General features: G+C 42.3%; 1 protein-coding gene across 1 annotated transcript in view; it reads right to left on the reverse strand.

The window, feature by feature from the left end:
* Window positions 1-594: 594 nt before the first annotated feature.
* The window catches only part of GCNT4 (glucosaminyl (N-acetyl) transferase 4), a 33,442-nt gene continuing 12,909 nt past the window's right edge, over window positions 595-21,127 (reverse strand). The window contains exon 3 of the mRNA XM_075854877.1: window positions 595-2,660. Within this exon, the coding sequence (XP_075710992.1) occupies window positions 1,340-2,659 (1,320 nt within the window). The 5' untranslated portion in view covers window position 2,660 and the 3' untranslated portion in view covers window positions 595-1,339. The remainder of the gene's footprint in view (window positions 2,661-21,127) is intronic.

The raw sequence follows: 21,127 nt of genomic DNA on the forward strand, positions 1-21,127 counted from the left end.
ATTACATTCTATGCGTTCAGAGATAACGGCGCCCAACAGCATTCGTAACTGCGGCACAATTAATGAAATAACTTCCTATACTCAGGATGCTTCCGTCTAAAATTACTTCTTGAAAGTGTAATCATACACATGTTCAGCAAAAGAGTATCAAGAATAATAAGGCTGGGTTCACACGACCTATTTTCAGGCGTAAACGAGGCGTATTATGCCTCGTTTTACGTCTGAAAATACGGCTACAATACGTCGGTAAACACCTGCCCATTCATTTGAATGAGTTTGCCGACGTACTGTGCCGACGACCTGTCATTTACGCGTCGTCGTTTGACAGCTGTCAAACGACGACGCGTAAATTGACTGCCTCGGCAAAGAAGTGCAGGACACTTCTTTGCAACGTAATTTGAGCCGTTCTTCATTGAAGTCAATGAAGAGCAGCTCAAGATTTACGAGCGTCAAAGACGCCTCGCATAATACGAGGAGGAGCTTTTACGTCTGAAACGACGCAGCTGTTTTCTCCTGAAAACAGTCTGTCTTTTCAGACGTAAAAGACAGTTCACGTGTGCACATACCCTAAGAAGTAACAACTCAACTCTAACTGCAGGAAAAAAATATTGAAGACCATAGTCTACTACATTGCAGAGTGTAGGTCAGACGTGAACAAGATATTTCAGAATGAAGCCCTATTTCCAGCAGTTGTCACAAAGAGCTATGTCTATAAGCATAACAATTATTCTTATTAGACAAAATCATTAAATATCATTACAATGAAAAATGATTAAAAATACAAGTCAAAAATCTACAGCCAAGTAAACCAGACACATGTACCGATTCCTTGCACTAATGCAGGTAATATTAAAGGAGGTGTGCACTTTGGACAATCCCTTTTCGGTAAAAGGGTCCCCTGACTATAAACTGATAACAGGGTCTCCCGCTGCTGGGACCCTAAATAATTAACTGTAATCTACGTGGGAACCTGCACCAAGTGTTTAATTTACTATGAGGATGTCTACAGAAAATACCATGCTAAAGGTAGAGTAATATGTAGCATGAATTATTTTTTTAATCCTTCCTAATCACCACTGAAAATCATTTCTTGCAATATGGATTCCAAGAGGATATTGAGGATGTGTAAAGGGAGAGACAGAACTCCTTGCGTTAACGGAGATAAGTGCCCATATTGCGATGAATAATAAGTGGATAAATCCCTAATGTTTTTAACAATTTTGAGAACAGTCATTCCTCAATAATAAAAATAATATAAAGAGTTCCCAAAGTAGGAATCAGAAATTCTAGAAAAAGCACCTCATGGCTTATGCTGATACACAATAATAACATTAATGAGTCATCTCGATGACAGATAAACCCATTCCCTCTGCTGTTCTTCAATCTTCTCAATCAAGCATTTTATTAAAATAGGGTCTACCTTTGGGTCAAACTTATTTCCAAACCAATGTCCTGAATTAAGGAGCCATCGTAGTTCAGCGGCTCCGTAAATACACACACTTCGGACATGAGTTCCAGTGCAAGGTGGATAGTGAGTTTCCTCAAGATAGTTCCATTTCACAAGTCGAGTTTTGCTATCAAGATCTGTAACCTCCCCTTCAGTCCTTGAAAGTCCTCCTGGTGCACTGGGCACACGATTCAGGGTTGCCCAAAAATGTTCATCTGGAGAAAAAGTGTCTTTACTCCACTCTAAAAATTCTGAAACAAGCGGTGAATCAAAAACATAATGAATAAATGGACGGCTTAAGACAAAATAGGCACTTCCGACATACATCTCAATACCATCGGGTGGCAGGGATTTTTTAATAAGAGTCCTAACTGGCATCTGTCCATAATCAACATTTGCCACAAACCTGACCTCATGGTGAAAGGTATAGCGTTCTTTTTTTATATCTGTTGGTCGTGATGTCTCCAGCATATTCTTTCCATTAAGTTTTTTTAGCTCAGAGACAAGTTTATAATTGGATTTCAGTGGCATGTCCTGTCCACACAAATTAATGACATATTTCCACCGCACGGGTGACTTTAGCAAATCAGACAAACAGTTGAGATCGGCTTGTAGTCTTGAAATGTGAGCATAAATTATTGTTTCACGTTTTGATGCAATAAAAACATTGGGGAAGCAGTTGGCTATGTTTATCATGGCTTTCTTGAAATTGGAAGGAGATTTTTGGTCATAATGAATACAGTAGACATTAGCTGGACTGTATATCGTGTGCAGAAGGCGTTCCACGTTTATAGCATCTTTATGTACAACCAGTGAATAGGCTATTGGAAAGTCTTTCTCCTCTTGTGACACAGGTTTTTCATGGTAGTGACGTAGACTTTTATAGGCCGCACAATTTTTTGTCATTGTTACAACGTTTGAATCGCCAAGATCAAATATGCGCCTTCTTCTAAGTTGTAGACTTTTTCCAATCTCCATGGGTTCCAATTCATATATGGCCGTACAGTTGATGCTGCTAGATGGGTCATTTGGCAGAGAATTTTTGGTAACAAAAGAAGAAAAAATATTTGGCTCCACAAAATAACTTTGAGATCTAGGAAATATCAGCTCAACTTTCAAAAGCTTTAAAATACAGAGCAAGGACACAGCAATTAATAGGAAGGTAACTTTCTGGCGATGAAGACATGATAAACAGCTCTTGGGCTTCTTCATTCTGGAAGAATACATATCACATGTAAGGAATTTAATACATTTGCATTCAAAAAGTGTTTCAAAAAGTATTTGAAGAGAAGGACAACACTGACAGCATCTAGCTACTGCAGACAATTTAATCTTTCTGCAGCAAAGAGGGTTTTTGTATAAACTGTGTCTACGCTACCTACATAGTATAACCCTCACTAAAATAGAGGTTCTTAATATCCAGTTCTACACTGTTCCCTCTAGGTGTTAATGCTCCATTTCCATGAATGAGAAGATAATAGGCAGGCGCCATTGGCAACTTAGCTAAATAGCATTAGTAGAAGAGGAAAGCACCATTTAACCAATGGAACTCTTGGGGGTGTACCATGCTTTTTATTACGCTCCACCTTATATTACAGGACATGTTTTGGATGCAATACCCTTTTAATGAGGTTTACAGTGTATCAATCCCATATACACATTGGAAGCTGATATTTAAAGGGCTTTTCCAGCCAGTAAAAATTGATGGCCTGTCCTCAGGATAGGCCATCAATAGCTGCTTCCCCTTCATTTCTTTTTGCTCATTGTTAGTCTTCGACACGCATTTAGGAGCGATTCACAGGTATTGCAGCCTTTTCTCTCATTGAAGTGAATGGAAGAAAAGCTGCAATACCTGTGAATTTCCACTAAATGAGTGTCAACGACTCACAGTGACAAGAAGAAATGAAGGGAAAGTAGCGCTCGTACAAGTGCTGTACCCCCTTCAAAACAGCTGATCGGACCCCAAACCGTCAGCTATTGATGGCCTATCTTGAGGATAAGCCATACATTTTTTATTGGCTGGAAAAAAACCTTTAAGAAGTCATCATTATGATTGATTTTAGCAATTAGTTAGGAATTTGTCACATTCCTCAGGGATATCCAATTGGATTTAATGAACACTGGCCACAATCTATCTCCCTCACATATCGGCCTATTATAAAATAAATTTCAACATTTTGGTTGATGAAATTAACCACATTTTGAACCATAGATATTGCAGCTTTCTATCAATAATTAAATATAAGTAACTGCCTGGGTTGGTTGGCAGCTTTGCCTCCTTGTTTAAATCTTTATAAGATACTTCTGTTCTTTTTTCATTACACGCCTGATGTTTCCTGACATATCTACCTAATCTTACATTAATTTTCTGGGCCATCAGAGTGTCTATGAATGTCTTGTGCTTCGAGTCATGGGAAATGGCCATTATATGCCTACTACAAAGTCCAAAAACAGCAATTAATTTAGAAGACATAACTGTTCATTAATAAATAATAAGTATGAGAATCTAGGTCTTAAAAAATTTTTACTTTAGCACTGCAAGATGAAGGGGAAACTATTATGTATTCTGCTTTGGTAAAAGTCAGATTTTATTTTAGGTTTTTATGTTTCTTAAGATCGGGAACATCAGACCATAAAGACTAGCACAGCCAGATACATGTAACCTTATGATTTCTATAATTGGCCGCTGGATAAACCTGAAGGCGATACTTAAGTTCTGAGGACTGGCTAGAAGCACTGAAGAATGGAATAAGGCCCTTTAATGCCTCCTCTACGACTAAAAGAGTCCCCTGTATCTTGGCATCCAGTAGGTAAGTATACAGGGCTGAGCTAAGGCCTCTGGGCTCTGAGATCTTAAAACCCCTATAAATATAAATATGTTTAGGTGTTGATGGGAATTGGGTATTAGGGGAACGTCTTAGCTCAAGAAATTTATAAAACGAGGCATGAGGTAGAACAAACAGATTATTGTTGGCCAAAGGATTACATAATATCCTGACTGCAGGTGGAGACTTGGCTTACTGAGTGGATAACTGATTACTTATTAAACAGGCCACAGTTTGTACAGTGCGGTACCACTATGTTGGGTACCTAACTGAGTAGTATTGGTGAAATTTTTTTGGGATGATTCCGTTGTGGTCGAGTTTATCAGGGAAGGACGTGGGGATGAGGAGTATAGGGAGTTGGTTGACCGATTTGTAGCTTGGTGTAGTGATAACTGTTTACAATTGAATGTGACAAAGACCAAGGAGACGGTGGTGACTTTTGGGTGGAAAAAGAAGGAAGTCTTGCTGGTCGTTATTGCTGGTCAGGATGTTGAGCAAGTAGACTGCTATAAATATCTCGGTGTTTATCTGGACGACAAATTGGATAGGTGCTGTCAATCAGAGAAAGTTTACAAAAAGGGGATGTGTACTTTGTATTTTTTGCGAAAGTTGAGGTCGTTTGATGTATGTAGCAAAATCTTAACAATGTTTTACCAATCTGTAGTAGCATGTGCACTTTTTTTGCGGTAATTTGCTGGGGAAGTAGTGAAGGAGTGTGGATGTCAATAAACTCAACAAGCTGATTAGGAAAGCAAGCTCTGTGGTGGGATGTCCGTTGGATAGTTTTGAGATAAGGGATAAAAGAGTTATTGAAAAGTGTATGGCGATTTTATCGAACACATCACAACCACTGCATGAACTCTTTATAAAACAGTATTTTTAGCAATCGTTTAATTCAACTGAGGTGCAATAAATATAGGTTTATGATGTCGTTTGTGCCTACAGCGATAGTGGCCTATAATAGGTCAATAAAATCATTGAATTTTTATGCAAATATTGTGTTAGACGTTATTCACTTATTATTTTATTATTAGTATTATTATTTACTTAGGTGGATTATTTGCAAATAATAGGTATTTAGTGTATGTGTTGTGTTATTGTTTTGTTTAGGATTGTGGTTTTGTTTATATTGTATGTGTATTGATGTTTAACTGTTATTGTTCTTTTTTTCTATGCTAACCTAAGGGTAAGGCCACACGGAGCGGCCCTGACACAGTCGTAACGCGGCTAACAACCGCGCCGGCACCATGTTCGGTGCGGCTGTCAAACAGCCTGTTAGTGGCCGCACATTAATACGGGTAAACCTTCCCTTTATCTGCAAAATCGTGCGGCCATGAATTAATACACCCTTCGTGGCCACACAATTTTGCAGGTTACAACAAGTTACCCCCTATTCATTCTCTATGACAGCGCCGGAAAAAGTCGAATACTGCACTCGGCTATCTCCGGCGCTCCCATAGAGAATGAATGGAACGGCAGTGCGCATGAGCATGTAACCAGAATACCCCTTAACAAGGTATTTGACAGCCGCGCCTACATAGTGCCAGTGCGGTTGTTGGCCGCGTTGCGACCGTGTCAGGGACGCTCCGTGTAGCCTTACCCTAAGCGCTGTGTAATAACGTTATCTTGTCTTCTCTTATACATAGCAGCAAGAGTCCTGACCCTCACTTGTTTCCAATAATCAGAGTCTGAGAGTTTTTGTAATTGGTGTAGTGCAACATTTTACCATAATGGTATACCAGCAACTATGTCAGAGAATTTTGTTGTCGACTTTGTTGCCAGATTCTGCTAGCCAATCTGTGAATTGGTCATCTTTTATGGGGGATTCCAGTAAAGTTTTTTAGAACTGGCCAGACAGCATTAAGTTCCAGATATCAGACTAGATGTCATTCCAGGGGAGGAGGAAGGGTATCTTGAAACCAGTGTCTTAAATACCTAAGCTGTCCTTCTAGACAATATAGGAAGAGATCAGGCAGGGGATTGTTCTAATAGATAAAGGCTCTTGGGAAAAAAATCATTTTTAGCAGATTTATTCTGCTGCCACTGAAAGGGGGAATTTATCTTTGATATATTCCAAAAGGGGTGTGATGATTTTTCTGAAGAGCCGGATCTGAGTCCTTGATAGTAATAATAATGCCTAGATATTTGAATTCTGAGACCACCTTAAGACCATGTATACACGAGAGTGTAGAGCATGTTGGTAAGATAGACATATAGGCCGATTTCTTCCAATTTATACGCGGTCCAGAATATTCGGTAAAGGTGTCAATCAAGCTCATAACTTGGGGCAAGGAGTTCTGAGGATCAGCCATGAATAACACCAGGTCATTGGCATAAAGATCAATGCAATACTCATCCAGATCAATGCGGATGTCCTGGTATATGGGGTCTTGGTGTATCCATGTGGACAATGTTTTAATGGCTAATATAAAAAATAGGGGTGATAGGGGACACCCCTGATGTGCGCCCGTGCCAAGGGCAATGGGAGGCAAGGAAATCCTGTTAAGGAACCATTTACCATTAGGACATGGTATAGCAGGGAGATCCAATTAATAAAGCCATCCCCAAAGTTATATTTACGAAGCATAAAGAATAAAAATGGCTATCCAAGGGAATCAAAGGCTTTATGTATCTGAGGAAGCCAGAGTGAGTCCAAGCCGTGTAGATTTGCCAGGGAGAAAACCCAACTGGTCAGGTCCTATTAGAGTTTATATAACCGGGTTCAGGCGATTTTGTAAAGTCTCTTTATCGTCTACGATGAGCAATGAAATCAGCCTATATGATCCACACAAGAAAATCTTTGTTTGTTTTTAGTAAAATAATAATTGTGGCTTCATATAGGGAGGAGGTAGGGAATGCTTTTAGTAAGCATCTAGATACATATTAAGGAGCTGAGGAAGTAATTCATCACAGTATCTGGCATATATCTCCAGGGACAGGCCATCAGGACCTGGGGATTACTCATTGTTGAGGTCTTATTTTGCATGGGATAATTCTCCCAGTTATATAGGTGCATCCAAAGACTGGGTTTACTCCACTGTGAGACAGGGGATATCAAGATGGGCCAGATATGTATCAATATCAGATTAGAGACAGATACTGCTTGGCATAGAGGTCAGTGTAAAACTGGTGAAACCGCTGCAGTTTATCAGCTGCTGCAGTGAGTATTTCGACCTGGGAGTAGGAAACAAACAAGATTACAGTACAAAAATATCATGGTGCCCGCAGCTTGCCAATTCACTGTACAAGAATCTGAGGAATTATCTAAGTATGTCGTTTCTATGGATAACATTCTGCTTCTAATTCCCCCTCCTTGTTTGCGGTCTCTCTTAATAAATGCTATAGAAGATTTAATACTTAAATATGCTTTAAAGGTTATGTACAACATTGGTAGACATGCAATGCACCCGCTGTGGGTTGTAAATAGCTAAAAGCAGCCCTCTATTCAGCGCTGTTACCTTCTAATATTTTCTTTATTATACTTCATGTTACCCGATCAAGAATAGCACTGAATTCATCCAAAAGGTAAATCCTTTTATTGAGATAAAGTGACAAAAAGCAACACGTTTCCTATCACATAGATACGAAACGTGTTGCTTAGGCTGTGTTCATATCATCGCTTTCCGCTGAGGGGTTTCCGTCGGAAGTTTCTGTTGGGTTAAGCCCTCAGTGGAAAGGCAAATGGAAACCTCAGCTAATGTTTTCCGTTTGTCACCGTTGTGACAGGGTTCTGTCGTTTTGACGGAATCTATAGCGCAGTCACAGAGAGATGTGCTGCTGGCAACGATAATATTTAACTTTTTTAAAACTACACAGGGCAATTATCGGCAATGAGCGTTCTATGAACGCTCGTCTGCACGATAATCTGCCATTGTAAAACCCCCTTTAATCTAATGGCAAATACTCTTTACTGATTCTTCAGGATCTCTCTGCAGCCTTTGACACTGTAGACCACAAACTGCTACTTAAAGAGTACCTTTCACCTCCCTATACATGTCCGTAGCAGAGACACGCCCCCTTACCAGTTCGGCAGACGATGTACAAGACTGATCTCTCGCAATAGCTGAGGAGATGAGAGCGCGCATGCGCGCTCTTCTCTCCACAGCTCTTACACTGTCCGTAGAAGGGACACGCCCCCTTGCCAGCTCGGCAGAAGACTGATCTTGAAAGCTGAAGAGTGAGAGCATACGGGCGCGCCCGCGCACACTCTCTCCTCTATCCTCGCTCTTGCTGTAACACTGTCCATATCTGATTAGACAGTGTCACAGCCATAGTAACATGCCCCCTTGCCAGTACACGCCCCGTTGACAGTTCAGGGAGTTATTTAAATATTGGGCGCCAAATATAACTGCACCGATATCTGAGGGAGGGAGGTATAAAAAAATGTAAAGTGCCCCAGGGTGTGTGCAGCCCTCCCCATTACTTGCTGCACTCAGCTGCACACAGTGGCGGATTATCATTAGGGCGTTTCGGGCGGTCGCCCGGGGCCCAAGACTGCCAGGGGGCCCAAGGCTCCCAGCGAGCCTATGACCGCCCGAACCCCCTCATGCCCAGTGGCGTCGCTAGCACCGGAGGGAGCCCCGGTGCCAGGACCGCACCTGTCAGGCGAGGGGAGCTTTGCTTCTACTTAGCAGCCGTGGTCTGTGCTGCTTTAGAAGCTCCCCCTCCAGCCCCCCTTCCCTGCTCTAAACATCTCTGCTGCTAGCTGTCGGGACATGGGGGAGGGGAGACTGTCGGCGGGCTCTGTGCTGTGAGCAGGAGAAGAGCTGCAGTGAAGACATAAAAGGTAAGTGCATGTGTGTTTAATATCCATATTCATGTGTGTTTAATGTCCATATTCATGTATGTTTAATGTCCATATTCATGTGTGTTTAATGTCCATATTCATGTATGTTTAATGTCCATATTCATGTATGTTTAATGTCCATATTCATGTATGTTTAATGTCCATATTCATGTGTGTTTAATGTCCATATTAATGTATGTTTAATGTCCATATTCATGTGTTTACAAGGTGTACTTTGTGTATAATGTGCATACTCGTGTATAATGTGCCTACTTAGTGTATAATGTGCATACTCGTGTGTACTTTGTGTACTATGCATACTTTGTGTATAATGTGCCTACTTTGTGTACTTTGTGCATAATGTGTGTACTTTGTGTACTGTGCGTACTTTGTGCATAATGTGCGTACTTTGTACTGTGCGTACTTTGTGCATAATGTGTGTACTGTGCGTACTTTGTGCATAATGTGGTACTTTGTGTACTTTGTGCATAATGTGCGTACTTTGTGCATAATGTGCGTACTTTGTGCATAATGTGGTACTTTGTGTACTGTGCGTACTTTGTGCATAATGTGCCTACTTTGTGTACTTTGTGCATAATGTGCGTACTTTGTGCATAATGTGCGTACTTTGTGCATAATGTGCCTACTTTGTGTACTTTGTGCATAATGTGCGTACTTTGTGCATAATGTGCGTACTTTGTGCATAATGTGCGTACTTTGTGCATAATGTGCCTACTTTGTGTACTTTGTGCATAATGTGCGTACTTTGTGCATAATGTGCCTACTTTGTGTACTTTGTGCATAATGTGCGTACTTTGTGCATAATGTGCGTACTTTGTGCATAATGTGGTACTTTGTGTACTGTGCGTACTTTGTGCATAATGTGCCTACTTTGTGTACTTTGTGCATAATGTGGTACTTTGTGTACTGTGCGTACTTTGTGCATAATGTGCATAATGTGCGTACTTTGTGCATAATGAGCCTACTTTGTGTACTTTGTGCATAATGTGCGTACTTTGTGCATAATGTGCCTACTTTGTGTACTTTGTGCATAATTTGCCTACTTTGTGCATAATGTGCCTACTTTGTGCATAATGTGCCTACTTTGTGTACTGTGTGTACTTTGTGCATAATGTGCGTACTTTGTGCATAATGTGGTACTTTGTGTACTGTGTGTACTTTGTGCATAATGTGCCTACTTTGTGTACTAGTGTTTAGGTAGTGTTAGCAATAGTTACGGCGCGGCAGGGTGGTGGTGGAGAAGGGGGGCCCAAGTTTGGGTAACAGCCCAGGGCCCATGGTCTTCTTAATCCGCCACTGGCTGCACATGTATGGGGAGGTGAAAGGTTCTCTTTAACATGCTCCACTCTATTGGCCTTAACCCCTTCCCGCTCCTGGACGTACTATTAGGTCATGGCAGCTGTATCGTTCGCGCTCCATGACCTAATAGTACGTCTCGGGAGTAACGGCCGTTTCGGCCGTCCTCCCGACACATACAGGAGCTGTGACAGCTGCTGTCTCGTACAGCAGCTGTCACAGCTCCTACAGCGGGGACCGATCGCTGTGTCCCCGCTGATTAACCCCTTAAAAGCCGCGTTCTATAGAGATCGCGGCTTTTTAGGGGTTAAGATGCCATCGCCGGCCTGCTACACGATAGCGGCCGGCGATGGTGACTATGGCAACCGGACACCAAACAATGGCGTCCGGCTATGCCATAGACGGAAGCCTAGTGGGTCCTGACAACGTCAGGACCCACTATGCTTGCTGTCAGTGAGTAGCTGACAGTTCTAATACACTACACTACGCATGTAGTGCAGTGTATTAGAATAGCGATCAGGGCCTCCTGCCCTCAAGTCCCCTAGTGGGACAAAGTAATAAAGTAAAAAGAAAGTAAAAAAAAATGTGTAAAAATAAGAAAGTAAAAGTTTTAAAAGTATTAAAAGTAAAAATCCCCCTTTTTACCTTATCAGTCATTTATTATTAATAAAAATATATAAACAAACAAATAAACTATACATAATTGGTATCGCCACGTCCGTAACGGCCTGAACTACAAAATTATTTCGTTATTTATCCCGCACGGTGAACGCCATAAAAGAAAATAATAATAAACCTCCCAAAAAATGGAATAAAAAGAGATCAAAAAGTCGCATGTACCTAAAAATGGTGCTGATCGAAACTACAGTTCGTTACGCAAAAAATAATTCCTCGCACGGCTTTATTGATTGAAAAATAAAAAAAGTTCTGGCGCTTAGAATATGGTAACACAAAAAGTGAATGATTTTTTACAAAACGTATTTTATTGTGCAAACGCCATAAGACATAAAAAAACTATAAACATATGGTATCGCCGTAATCGTATCGCCCCGCAGAATAAAGTGAATATGTCATTTATAGCGCACGGTGAACGCTGTAAAAAAAATAGAATAAAAAAACAATCGTAGAATTGCTGTTTTTTAGTCACCACGCCACCTAAAAATAGAATAAAAACTGATCAAAAAGCCGCATGCACCCCATGAAAACTACAATGTATTCCTCAAGGGGTCTAGTTTCCAAAATGTCGTCACTTTTGGGGGGTTTCCACTGTTTTGGCACCACAAGACCTCTTCAAACCGGACATGGTGCCTAATAAAAAAGAGGCCTCAAAATCCACTAGGTGCTCCTTTGCTTCGGAGGCCGGTGCTTCAGTCCATTACCGCACTAGGGCCACATGTGGGATATTTCTCAAAACTGCAGAATCTGAGCAATACGTATTAAGTTGCGTTTCTCTGATAAATCCTTTTGTGTTATAAAAAAATGGTATAAAGAGGATTTTCTGACAAAAAAAAAAGTAAATGTCACCTCTACTTTGCTCTAAATTTCTGTGAAACACCTAAAGGGTTCATAAACTTTCTAAATGCTGTTGTGAATACTTTGAGGGGTCTAGTTTCTAAAATGGGGTGTTTGATAGGGGTTTCTAATATATGGGCCCCTCAAAGCAACTTCAGAACTGAACTGGAACCTAAAAAAATAAATAAATGAGGCAATACTTAGCTTCTTATATTATACTGATAATGAGCCGTGCCCACCCCGAGATAACCCCAGTTTTGACCGTTGTATAAACGGAGACCCCTATTAGACCGTTTCAGTGCCCGGTTTTCCCAAGCATACACCCCCGAGAAGTGTATTTCTATTGATGAGTCCCTGGTACATTTTAAAGGGAGGGTTCAATTCCGCGATTACCTGCCGGGTAAGACGGCAAGGTATGGTGTGAAGATGTATAAGCTGTGCGAGAGTGCATCAGGGTATACCTACAGATTTAGGATATATGAAGGAAAGGCCACCCCCAAACCAGACTGCATCCTGGACTACAATAGGTACATGGGAGGGGTTGACTTGTCAGATCAAGTCCTGAAGCCCTACAGCGCCATGCGGTGTGGTATAAGAAGCTGGCCGTGCACATCATACAGATGGCATTGTACAATGCGTACGTGCTACGTCGATGTGCAGGCCAGACGGGAACTTTCCTGGAATTTCAAGAGGTGGTTATCAAGAACCTAATCTTTAGGGACCAAGAAGGGGGGGCACCCAGTACTTCTGGAAGCGGGGCCACACGCATCGCACCAGGGCAACACTTTCCAAGAGAAGTTCCCCAAACTGGCAAGAAGGGAAAAAGTCAAAAGCGGTGCAAAGTTTGCTGTAAGAGGGCGATAAGGGATGACACAATATATCAATGTGACACGTGTCCCGTATAACCAGAGCTCTGTATGAAAGAGTGTTTTAAAATTTATCATACATCCCTTGGTTTATAATTTACCCCAATTTTACTTACCCTGATGCACTCCGCACAGCTTATCCCCCCTCGTCTTTCCCCTCTGAGCCCTGCTGTGTGCCCAGGCAGCTGATAACAGCCACATGTAGGGTATTGCCATACCCGGGAGAACCCACATTACAGTTTATGCGGTGTAGGTCTCAGGTCAAAATGCTCACTACACCTCTAGATGAGTGCCTTAAGGGTGTCGTTTTTAAAACGGGGTCACTTCTTGCGGGTTTCAACTGTACTGGTACCTCAGGGGCAGGGGCGTAACTAGGAATGACTGGGCCCCATAGCAAACTTTTGACTGGGCCCCCCTCGCACGCAACAAATACCCCCCCCACATCTTTCACCCCCCCCCCATCCCCCGACAATGAACATTTATCAGTTTTGTGTGCAATGTAAAAATACAGCTAGGCCACTAGAGTACTCTTATTAACCTTTAGTTACAGGGTTACAAAAATTGCAACAAACAGTTTAGCACTGATATTCTAACATCTGTTATCACATAATTATGTTCTTTCATAGTCGTAATAGCTGAAAAAAAAACTGACCCAAAACTTAAAGCACCGGGACACACTCCTGTAGATAGTGCCACACAGCCCCCCTTGTAGATAGTGCCGCATAGCACAACGAGTCCCCACTTGTAGATCGTGCCACCCCAAACAAATAAAAAAAACGTATGCTCAGCCCTGTACCCGCGACGAATGGAGCCTCAGCTCCTCCGCAGCCTGAGACGGGACACTTGCATAGGCCAGCTTAATGATCACATCACCACGCTGGCCTGCACGGGGAACCTGTCCCTGCACTTTATAGGCTGTGGGCCTAGCATGGCCTGTAGTCTAGTAAACGGCACAGCAGGTAGCTATCTTCCTGCTCCCCAATAGTGTTCAATTTTATCCTCGTCCTAAGGACGCAGATACAATTAAACGTGGCAGTCGCCAGAGGCCCCCGGCTGCCCGGTGCTAGTGATGCCACCGGGTGAGGGGGCCCATGCCACGCAGCCTAGCACATAATGTTATGTCGGGCCAGGTGGCACGGGCCCCCTCATGCTGCGAGCCCCGTAGCAGCCGCTATGGCTGCTACAGCAGTAGTTAAGCCACTGGGTACCTCTAATGTTGCTGGTGTTCTCGTCCCCCACTAGAAGTTTATACCTGACAACGGAAGATTCAGCTGGCAGATCAGGCAGTACTGTTGGCAAGGCAACCGTATGACGCACTAAAGCTTATCTACAATATTGACCATCATATAATTGCAGCAATACTTCCGGAACTGCCCAAAAATTTAAAGAATGCCAGGAACACAGCAACATTGGAGGTACCCTTTAATCTTTTTTGGGCTGGGGACTATATATACAATAACATAAAAAATAAAGTACATTAATATATATATATATATATATATATATATATATACACACACACACATTTCTCGTTATAATTGCAGTATCATACATATATAAATAACAAATATACACACGAATATTCACACACACACACACACACACACACACACACACACACACACACACACACACACACATTAAATAAATATATACACATACATATACACACAAATACATGAGCACTTATACAGACTCGTATATGACCTAACCTTTTATGAAAGATCTGACATGTAGGAAGTCCAGCTTCGCAGACGGGATCCTTTTACACTTCTCCAACCCCAGGACACTCGTGAATAGGAGCATAGATAAAAAAAAAATTTTAAAAAAGCATCTGATAACCAGCTGCAGAAATCACGGAGGAGAGGGACAGCACAGATAAGGCAAAGTTTCCTCTTGTCCTGACATGCTGTTTATATAAGACTGCTGTGACTCGTGAGCCTGCCTCCTCTTTCTTCTCCGACCCGACCGCTGGAGGAAGCTTCGGCAGTTGCTGTACAAAGTGCAGAGAGGGTAGGAGATCGTTCAAGGACTACGGAGGATATGCTGCATACAATCTAAGGAATGCTGCACATCCTCTATTCACTTGTATTTATCTGAAAGTCAGTGGCTTTCAGCTCCCTTTAAACTCCATGCCTCTGCTACATACGTCAGGATGCTGACGTCCGGACATAGTGTGCTAGGCAGCCCGGGCACCTGTGACACTATGGGCCCCGTAGCAGCTGCTACGGCTGCTACTGCGGTAGTTCCGCCCCTGCTCAGGGGCTTCTGCATACATGACTTCGCACTAGAAAATCCCCAGTAGGCCAAATGGTGGTCCTTTCCGCCTGAGCCCTCCCATGGGCCCAAACGGCAGTTTATCACCACAAATGGGGTATTGCGGCACTCAGAACAAATTGTGCAACAGAATGGGGTATTTTGTTTCTTGTGAAAATAAGACATTTTCAGCCAAAACTACATATTATTTGAAAAAAATAATTTTATTTTAATTCCCAGCCCAATTCAAATAAGTTCTGTGAAGAAACTATGGGGTCAAAATGGTAACAACACCCATAAATGAATTCATTGAGGGGTGTAGTTTCCAAAATGGGGTCATTTATGGTTGGTTTCCATTGCTTTGATACCTCTGGGGCTCTGCAAATGCGACATGGCACCCGAAAACCAATCCAGCAAAATCTGGACTCCAAAGAACAAATAGCGCTCCATTCCTTCTGAACCCTCCCATGGGCCCAAACGGCAGTTTATCACCACAAATGGGGTATTGCCGCACTCAGGACAAATTGGGCAATAAAATGGAGTATTTTATTTCTTGCGAAAATAAGAATTTTTGAGCTAAAACGACATATTATTGGAAAAAATATATATTTTTTTAATTCCCAGCTCAATTCAAATAAGTTCTGTGAAGAAACTATGGTGTCTAAATGGTCACATTACCCATAAATGAATTCCTTGAGGGGTGTAGTTTCCAAAATGGGGTCACTTCTGGTGGGTTTCCATTGCTTTGATACCTCTGGGGCTCTGCAAATGCGAAATGGCACCCGAAAACCAAACCAGCAAAATCTGCACTCCAAAGAACACACAGCGCTCCTTCCCTTCTGAGGCCTCCCATGGGCCCAAACGGCAGTTTATCGCCACAAATGGGGTATTGCTGCACTCAGGAGAAAATGGGCAACAAAATAGGGTATTTTGTTCCCTGTGAAAATAAGAAATTTTGATAAAAAATGACATCTTATTGAAAAAAATGACATTTTTTCATTTCACAGCCCAATTCAAATAGGTGCTGTGAAAAAACTGTGCGGTCAAAATTGTAACCACAACCATATTTGAATTCCTTGAGGGGTGTAGTTTCCAAAATGGGGTCACTTCTGGTGGGTTTCCATTGATTTGATACCTCTGAGGCTCTGCAAATGCGACATGGCACCCGTAAACCAATCCAGCAAAATCTGGACTCCAGCAAACACATAGCGCTCCTTTCCTTCTGAGCCCTCCCATGGGCCCAAACGGCAGTTTATCACCACAAATGGGGTATTGCCGCACGAAGGACAAATTGGGCAACAAAATGGGGTATTTTGTTCCCTGTGAAAATAAGAAATTTTGATCACAAATTACATTTTATTGGAAAAAATGAAAATTTTTCATTTCACAGCCCAATTCAAATACGTGCTGTGAAAAAACTGTGCGGTCAAAATGGTAACAACAACCATAAATGAATTCCTTGAGGGGTGTAGTTTCGAAAATGGGGTCACTATTGGGGGATTCCTACTGTTTTGGCACCTCAACACCTTTTCAAACCAGGCATGCTGCCTAAAATATATTCTAATAAAAAAGAGGCCTCAAAATGCACTAGGTGCTTCCTTGCTTCTAGGGCTTGTGTTTTATTCCATGAGCGCAGTAGAGCCACATGTGGGACATTTCTAAAAGCTGCAGAATCTGGACAATACATATTTACTAGTGTTTCTTTGGTAAAATTTTCTGTGTTACAGAAAAAATTTTTAGTAAAATTGAAATTCAGCAAGAAAAATGAAATTTTCAAATTTCACCTCCACTTTGCTTTAATTCCTGTGAAATGCCTGAAGGGTTAAAAAACTTTCTAAATGCTGTTTTGAATACTTTGAGGGGTCTAGTTTTTAAAATGGGGTGTTTTATCAGGGTTCCTAATACATAGGCTCCTCAAAGCCACTTCAGAACTCAAGAGGTACCTTAAAAAAAGGCTTTTGAAATTTTCTTAAAAATATGAGAAATTGCTGTTTATGTTCTAAGCCTTGTAACGTCCAAGAAAAATAAAATAATGTTCAAAAAACAATGCCAATCTAAAGTAGACTTATGGGAAATGTGAACTAGTAACTATTTTGAGTGGTACAACCGTCTGTTTTACAAGCAGATGCATTTAAATTCTGAAAAATGCTATTTTTTCAAAATTTTCTCTAAATTTTGCAATTTTTCACCAATAAACACTGAATATATCGACCAAATTTTACCACGATCATGAAGCCCAATGTGTCACGAGAAAACATTCTCAGAATCGCTTGGATAGGTTTAAGCATTCCGACGTTATTATAACATAAAGTGAAATACGTCAGATTTGAAAAATGGGCTCTGAGCCTTAAGGCCAAAACTAGGCTGCGTCCTTAAGGGGTTAAAGACAATGCTCTCTCTTGGTTTTCTTCGTATCTCTCTGACCGCTCGCTCAGTGTGTCATTTGCTGGTTCTACTTCTTTTACTCTTCCCCTTGCTATCGGGGTTCCTCATGAATCAGCCCTAGGTCCGCTTCTCTTTTCTCTCTACACAGCCCCTATTGGACAAATTATCAGCAGATTTGGCTTCAAGTACCATCTCTACGCTGATGAGAACCAATTATATGCCTCTTCCCATGACATCACCCCTGCTTTAATACAAAACACCAGTGATTGTCTGTCCGCGGTTTCTAGCATCATGTCCTCCCTCTATCTAAAACTGAATCTTTGTAAAAATGAACTCCTTGTATTCCCACCATCTACTAACCTACCTAAACCTGATGTCTCCATCTCAGTGTGTGGCACTACCATAACTCCCAGGCAGCACGCCCGCTGTTTTGGGATTATTTTTTAACTCCGATCTTTCCTTTACTTCACACATTCAATCACTTTCACGCTCCTGTCGCTTTCACCTCAAAAACAGAATCCGCCATTTTCTTACTGTGGAAACAGCCAAAACTCTCATTGTTGCTCTGATTCACTCTCCTTTTGACTACTGTAACTCATTACTAATCGTTTTTCCCTCACTAAACTCTCCCCTCTCCAATCTATCCTGAATGCAGCAGCCAGGCTCATCTTTCTGACCAACCGATACACTAACACGTCTATCCTGTGCCAGTCACTACACTGGTTGCCCATCCCCTTTAGAATTAAATTCAAACTTATTACTCTCAGCCACAAAGCTCTCCACAGTGCTGCACCTCCTTACATCTCCTCCCTCATCTGTCTACCACCCTACTCGCGCTTTACGTTCTGCCAACGACCTTAGATTAACAACGTTCATAATCCGTACCTCCCACTCGCGTCTACAAAATTTTTCTCGTGCTGCACCAATCCTGTGGAATGCACTACCCCAGACAATCTTATTAACTCCCAACATCCACAGTTTTAAGCGTGCACTGAAAACACATCTTTTTATACAGGCCTATAGCATTCTCTAATATGACTCCTTTCCCTGTCCCCCTTGTACATTAGTCATCAGAACCTGACCCCCTCAGTCAGCAGCATCAAACCCGAATCCGTGAGGTCAGCGAGACTGAAGGCCTCGGTGACTGCGGGTCTCACTCAAGATCGACTTGTTATCAATCTAAGTCATGAACTTGGATGTGATTAATAACAAGTTGATTAATAACAGGTTGATACTGCATGTCAGAGACACGCAGGGCCCACTGTCACCGAGGCCGACAGCACACGCATGGCCCCTAGTCACCGAGGCCGCTGTCACCGTCAGGCCGTCTGTGTCCTTAGGACGCAGATACTATTCAACACTACGGCAGAGCAGGGAGGTATCTCCCCGCTCTGCCATTAAAGGTGTTGTTCCACAAAAAACATGAATCCGCTATCCACAGGATAGGGGATACATGTGCATACTTGCCAACTGTCCCAAATTTACAGACAGTCTCGGCAAGCTACTGTCCCGGGACTTGTCCCAGCAACTGCTACCTTCAATTGTATCTGCATCCTCAGGACGCAGATAGAATTTATACTATGGCAGAGCAGGAAACTATCTGCTTCCTGCTCTGCCATTCACTCCTCCTGGAGCGAAATCCCCGGCCAAAGCGTTGCCGACGCCCTGGCCGGGGATTCCGCTGCAGGAGGTGCCACTGACGTCAGGGCTCTCTCTATGAGTGGAATTCCCGGCGAGGGCGTCCGCTACGCTTTGGCCGGGGATTCCGGCGCTCCAGGAGTAGCCCATGATTTCACTGTCCATATAAAGGCAGTGATGTCAGGGGCACCTCCTGCATTGGAGTCACCAGCCAGAGCATTGTCGACTCCTGGCCGGGGATTCTGCTCATAGAGGCAGCCACAATGGCTCTATCTACAGGGACTGGGTGGGGGTGTGGGGGCTATCTACAGGGGGAGTATGTGGCACTATATACAGGGGGAGTATGTGGCACTATATACAGGGAGGTGTGTGGCATCATCTACAGGGGAGGTTGTGGCATCATCTACAGGGGATCTGTGTGGCATTATCTGCAGAGGGCTTGTGCGCATGCATGGCCGGCGCTCCATTCATTTCTATGGAGCTGCCGGACACACATGCCGGACACACCCTCCAAAAGTCCCATGCTTCTCATGGAGCACTTCGGGGGACTTTCGGTCCCCGTTCTTTTTATCGCTGGGGGTCCCAGCGGTCGGACGCCCAGCAACCACACATGTATCCCCTATCTTGTGGACAGTCAAAAATGTGCTATTCGGCCCAGTCTTTCCTAGTTATGCCACTGGCCATTGGTCTCCTAATGACTTGATGGATTTGGGTTTGAGTGCAAGATACAGCTTCTATGTATCCAGTATACATGGAATTTTTTTTAAATAAAAGATAATTAAAAAGTTGTTTTAAATCCTCTAATGTGTTATTAAAAAAAAAAAAATTTTATTTTTTAAATGTGCTAAAAGGTTTACATAACCTTTAAGAATCTCCCACAGGTCCAAAAAATGTGGGACGTACTGATGGTCAGTAAGCAAAGTTTGGAGTTGATTTGGGATTCTGTCATTTTGACGAAATAGGGTACTTAAAGAGGCTCTGTCACCAGATTTTCAAACCCCTATCTCGTATTGCAGCAGATCGGCGCTGCAATGTAGATTACAGTAACGTGTTTTTTTTTCAAAAACGAGCATTTTTGGCCAAGTTATGAGCATTTTTATATTTATGCAAATGAGCCTTTCTTGAGTACTTAAGAAAGGCTCATTTGCATAAATATAAAAATGGTCATAACTTGGCCAAAAATGCTCGTTTAAAAAAAAAAAACTTTACTGTTATCTACATTGCAGCGCCGATCTGCTGCAATACGAGATAGGGGTTTGAAAATCTGGTGACAGAGCCTCTTTAAGCTATATGGAGAGCTTAAGTCAATGTATGACCCAGCATAAGTAAGCATTGGGAATTAGGTGGGGGACCCACTTAAATATTTTGCACTAAGGCTCATGGGCCTACACCACTGACTAGTGACATGCTTCCTTATTATCACAGGCAGGTATATGAAAAAAATGTATACGGCTAATATGGCCTGCAAACATTTAACAGGGTGTGTACCCTGCAGTTTAACACTAAGCTGCATGTGTATTTTACGCTTTTTTGCCTACCTGTACTTCCTGACCTTCCCCCTTTTCTAAGGTGATTTAGTGGCTGTTTATCTATGCTGAGAATTATTTTGTGATTATGTCTAAAGGGAATCTCTCACCAGCATTTGAACTCTACTCACCCTTTGCTGCCCTTATCCCCTCTCCTAAACTCCTCCTCCGACCGTAAATAACGGTCTGAAAAATGTCGTACCTTTTATGGTAATAATCCAACAGTCTCGTTCATTCCTCTTCTTATGCCTTCCCACCACCAAAAATTGGCCCGCCCTGATTGCGGAAATCTCGTCTGAGATCACGCGCATGTGTCAGTCAAAAAGTAAGGAGGCGGGGTTAACTCAGAAAGGCTTGAGGAATGAAGTTATGACTCTTTTATGCTCAGTAGCATACGGCACAGGAACACTAAATAACTGAATACTAAAGGTACAGAGCCGACTTAGAAGATAATTATAGGTTACATAAAAATGATTTTTCACCCACTACTACCAGGTATTGCTGGTTTAATAGGTGAAATGCCGGTGACAGGTTCCTGTTAAGTATTCTAAACCCATTCTATGGGTGCT

Source organism: Rhinoderma darwinii, chromosome 1 (assembly GCF_050947455.1).
Source record: "Rhinoderma darwinii isolate aRhiDar2 chromosome 1, aRhiDar2.hap1, whole genome shotgun sequence".
Taxonomy (NCBI): Eukaryota; Metazoa; Chordata; class Amphibia; order Anura; family Rhinodermatidae; genus Rhinoderma; species Rhinoderma darwinii.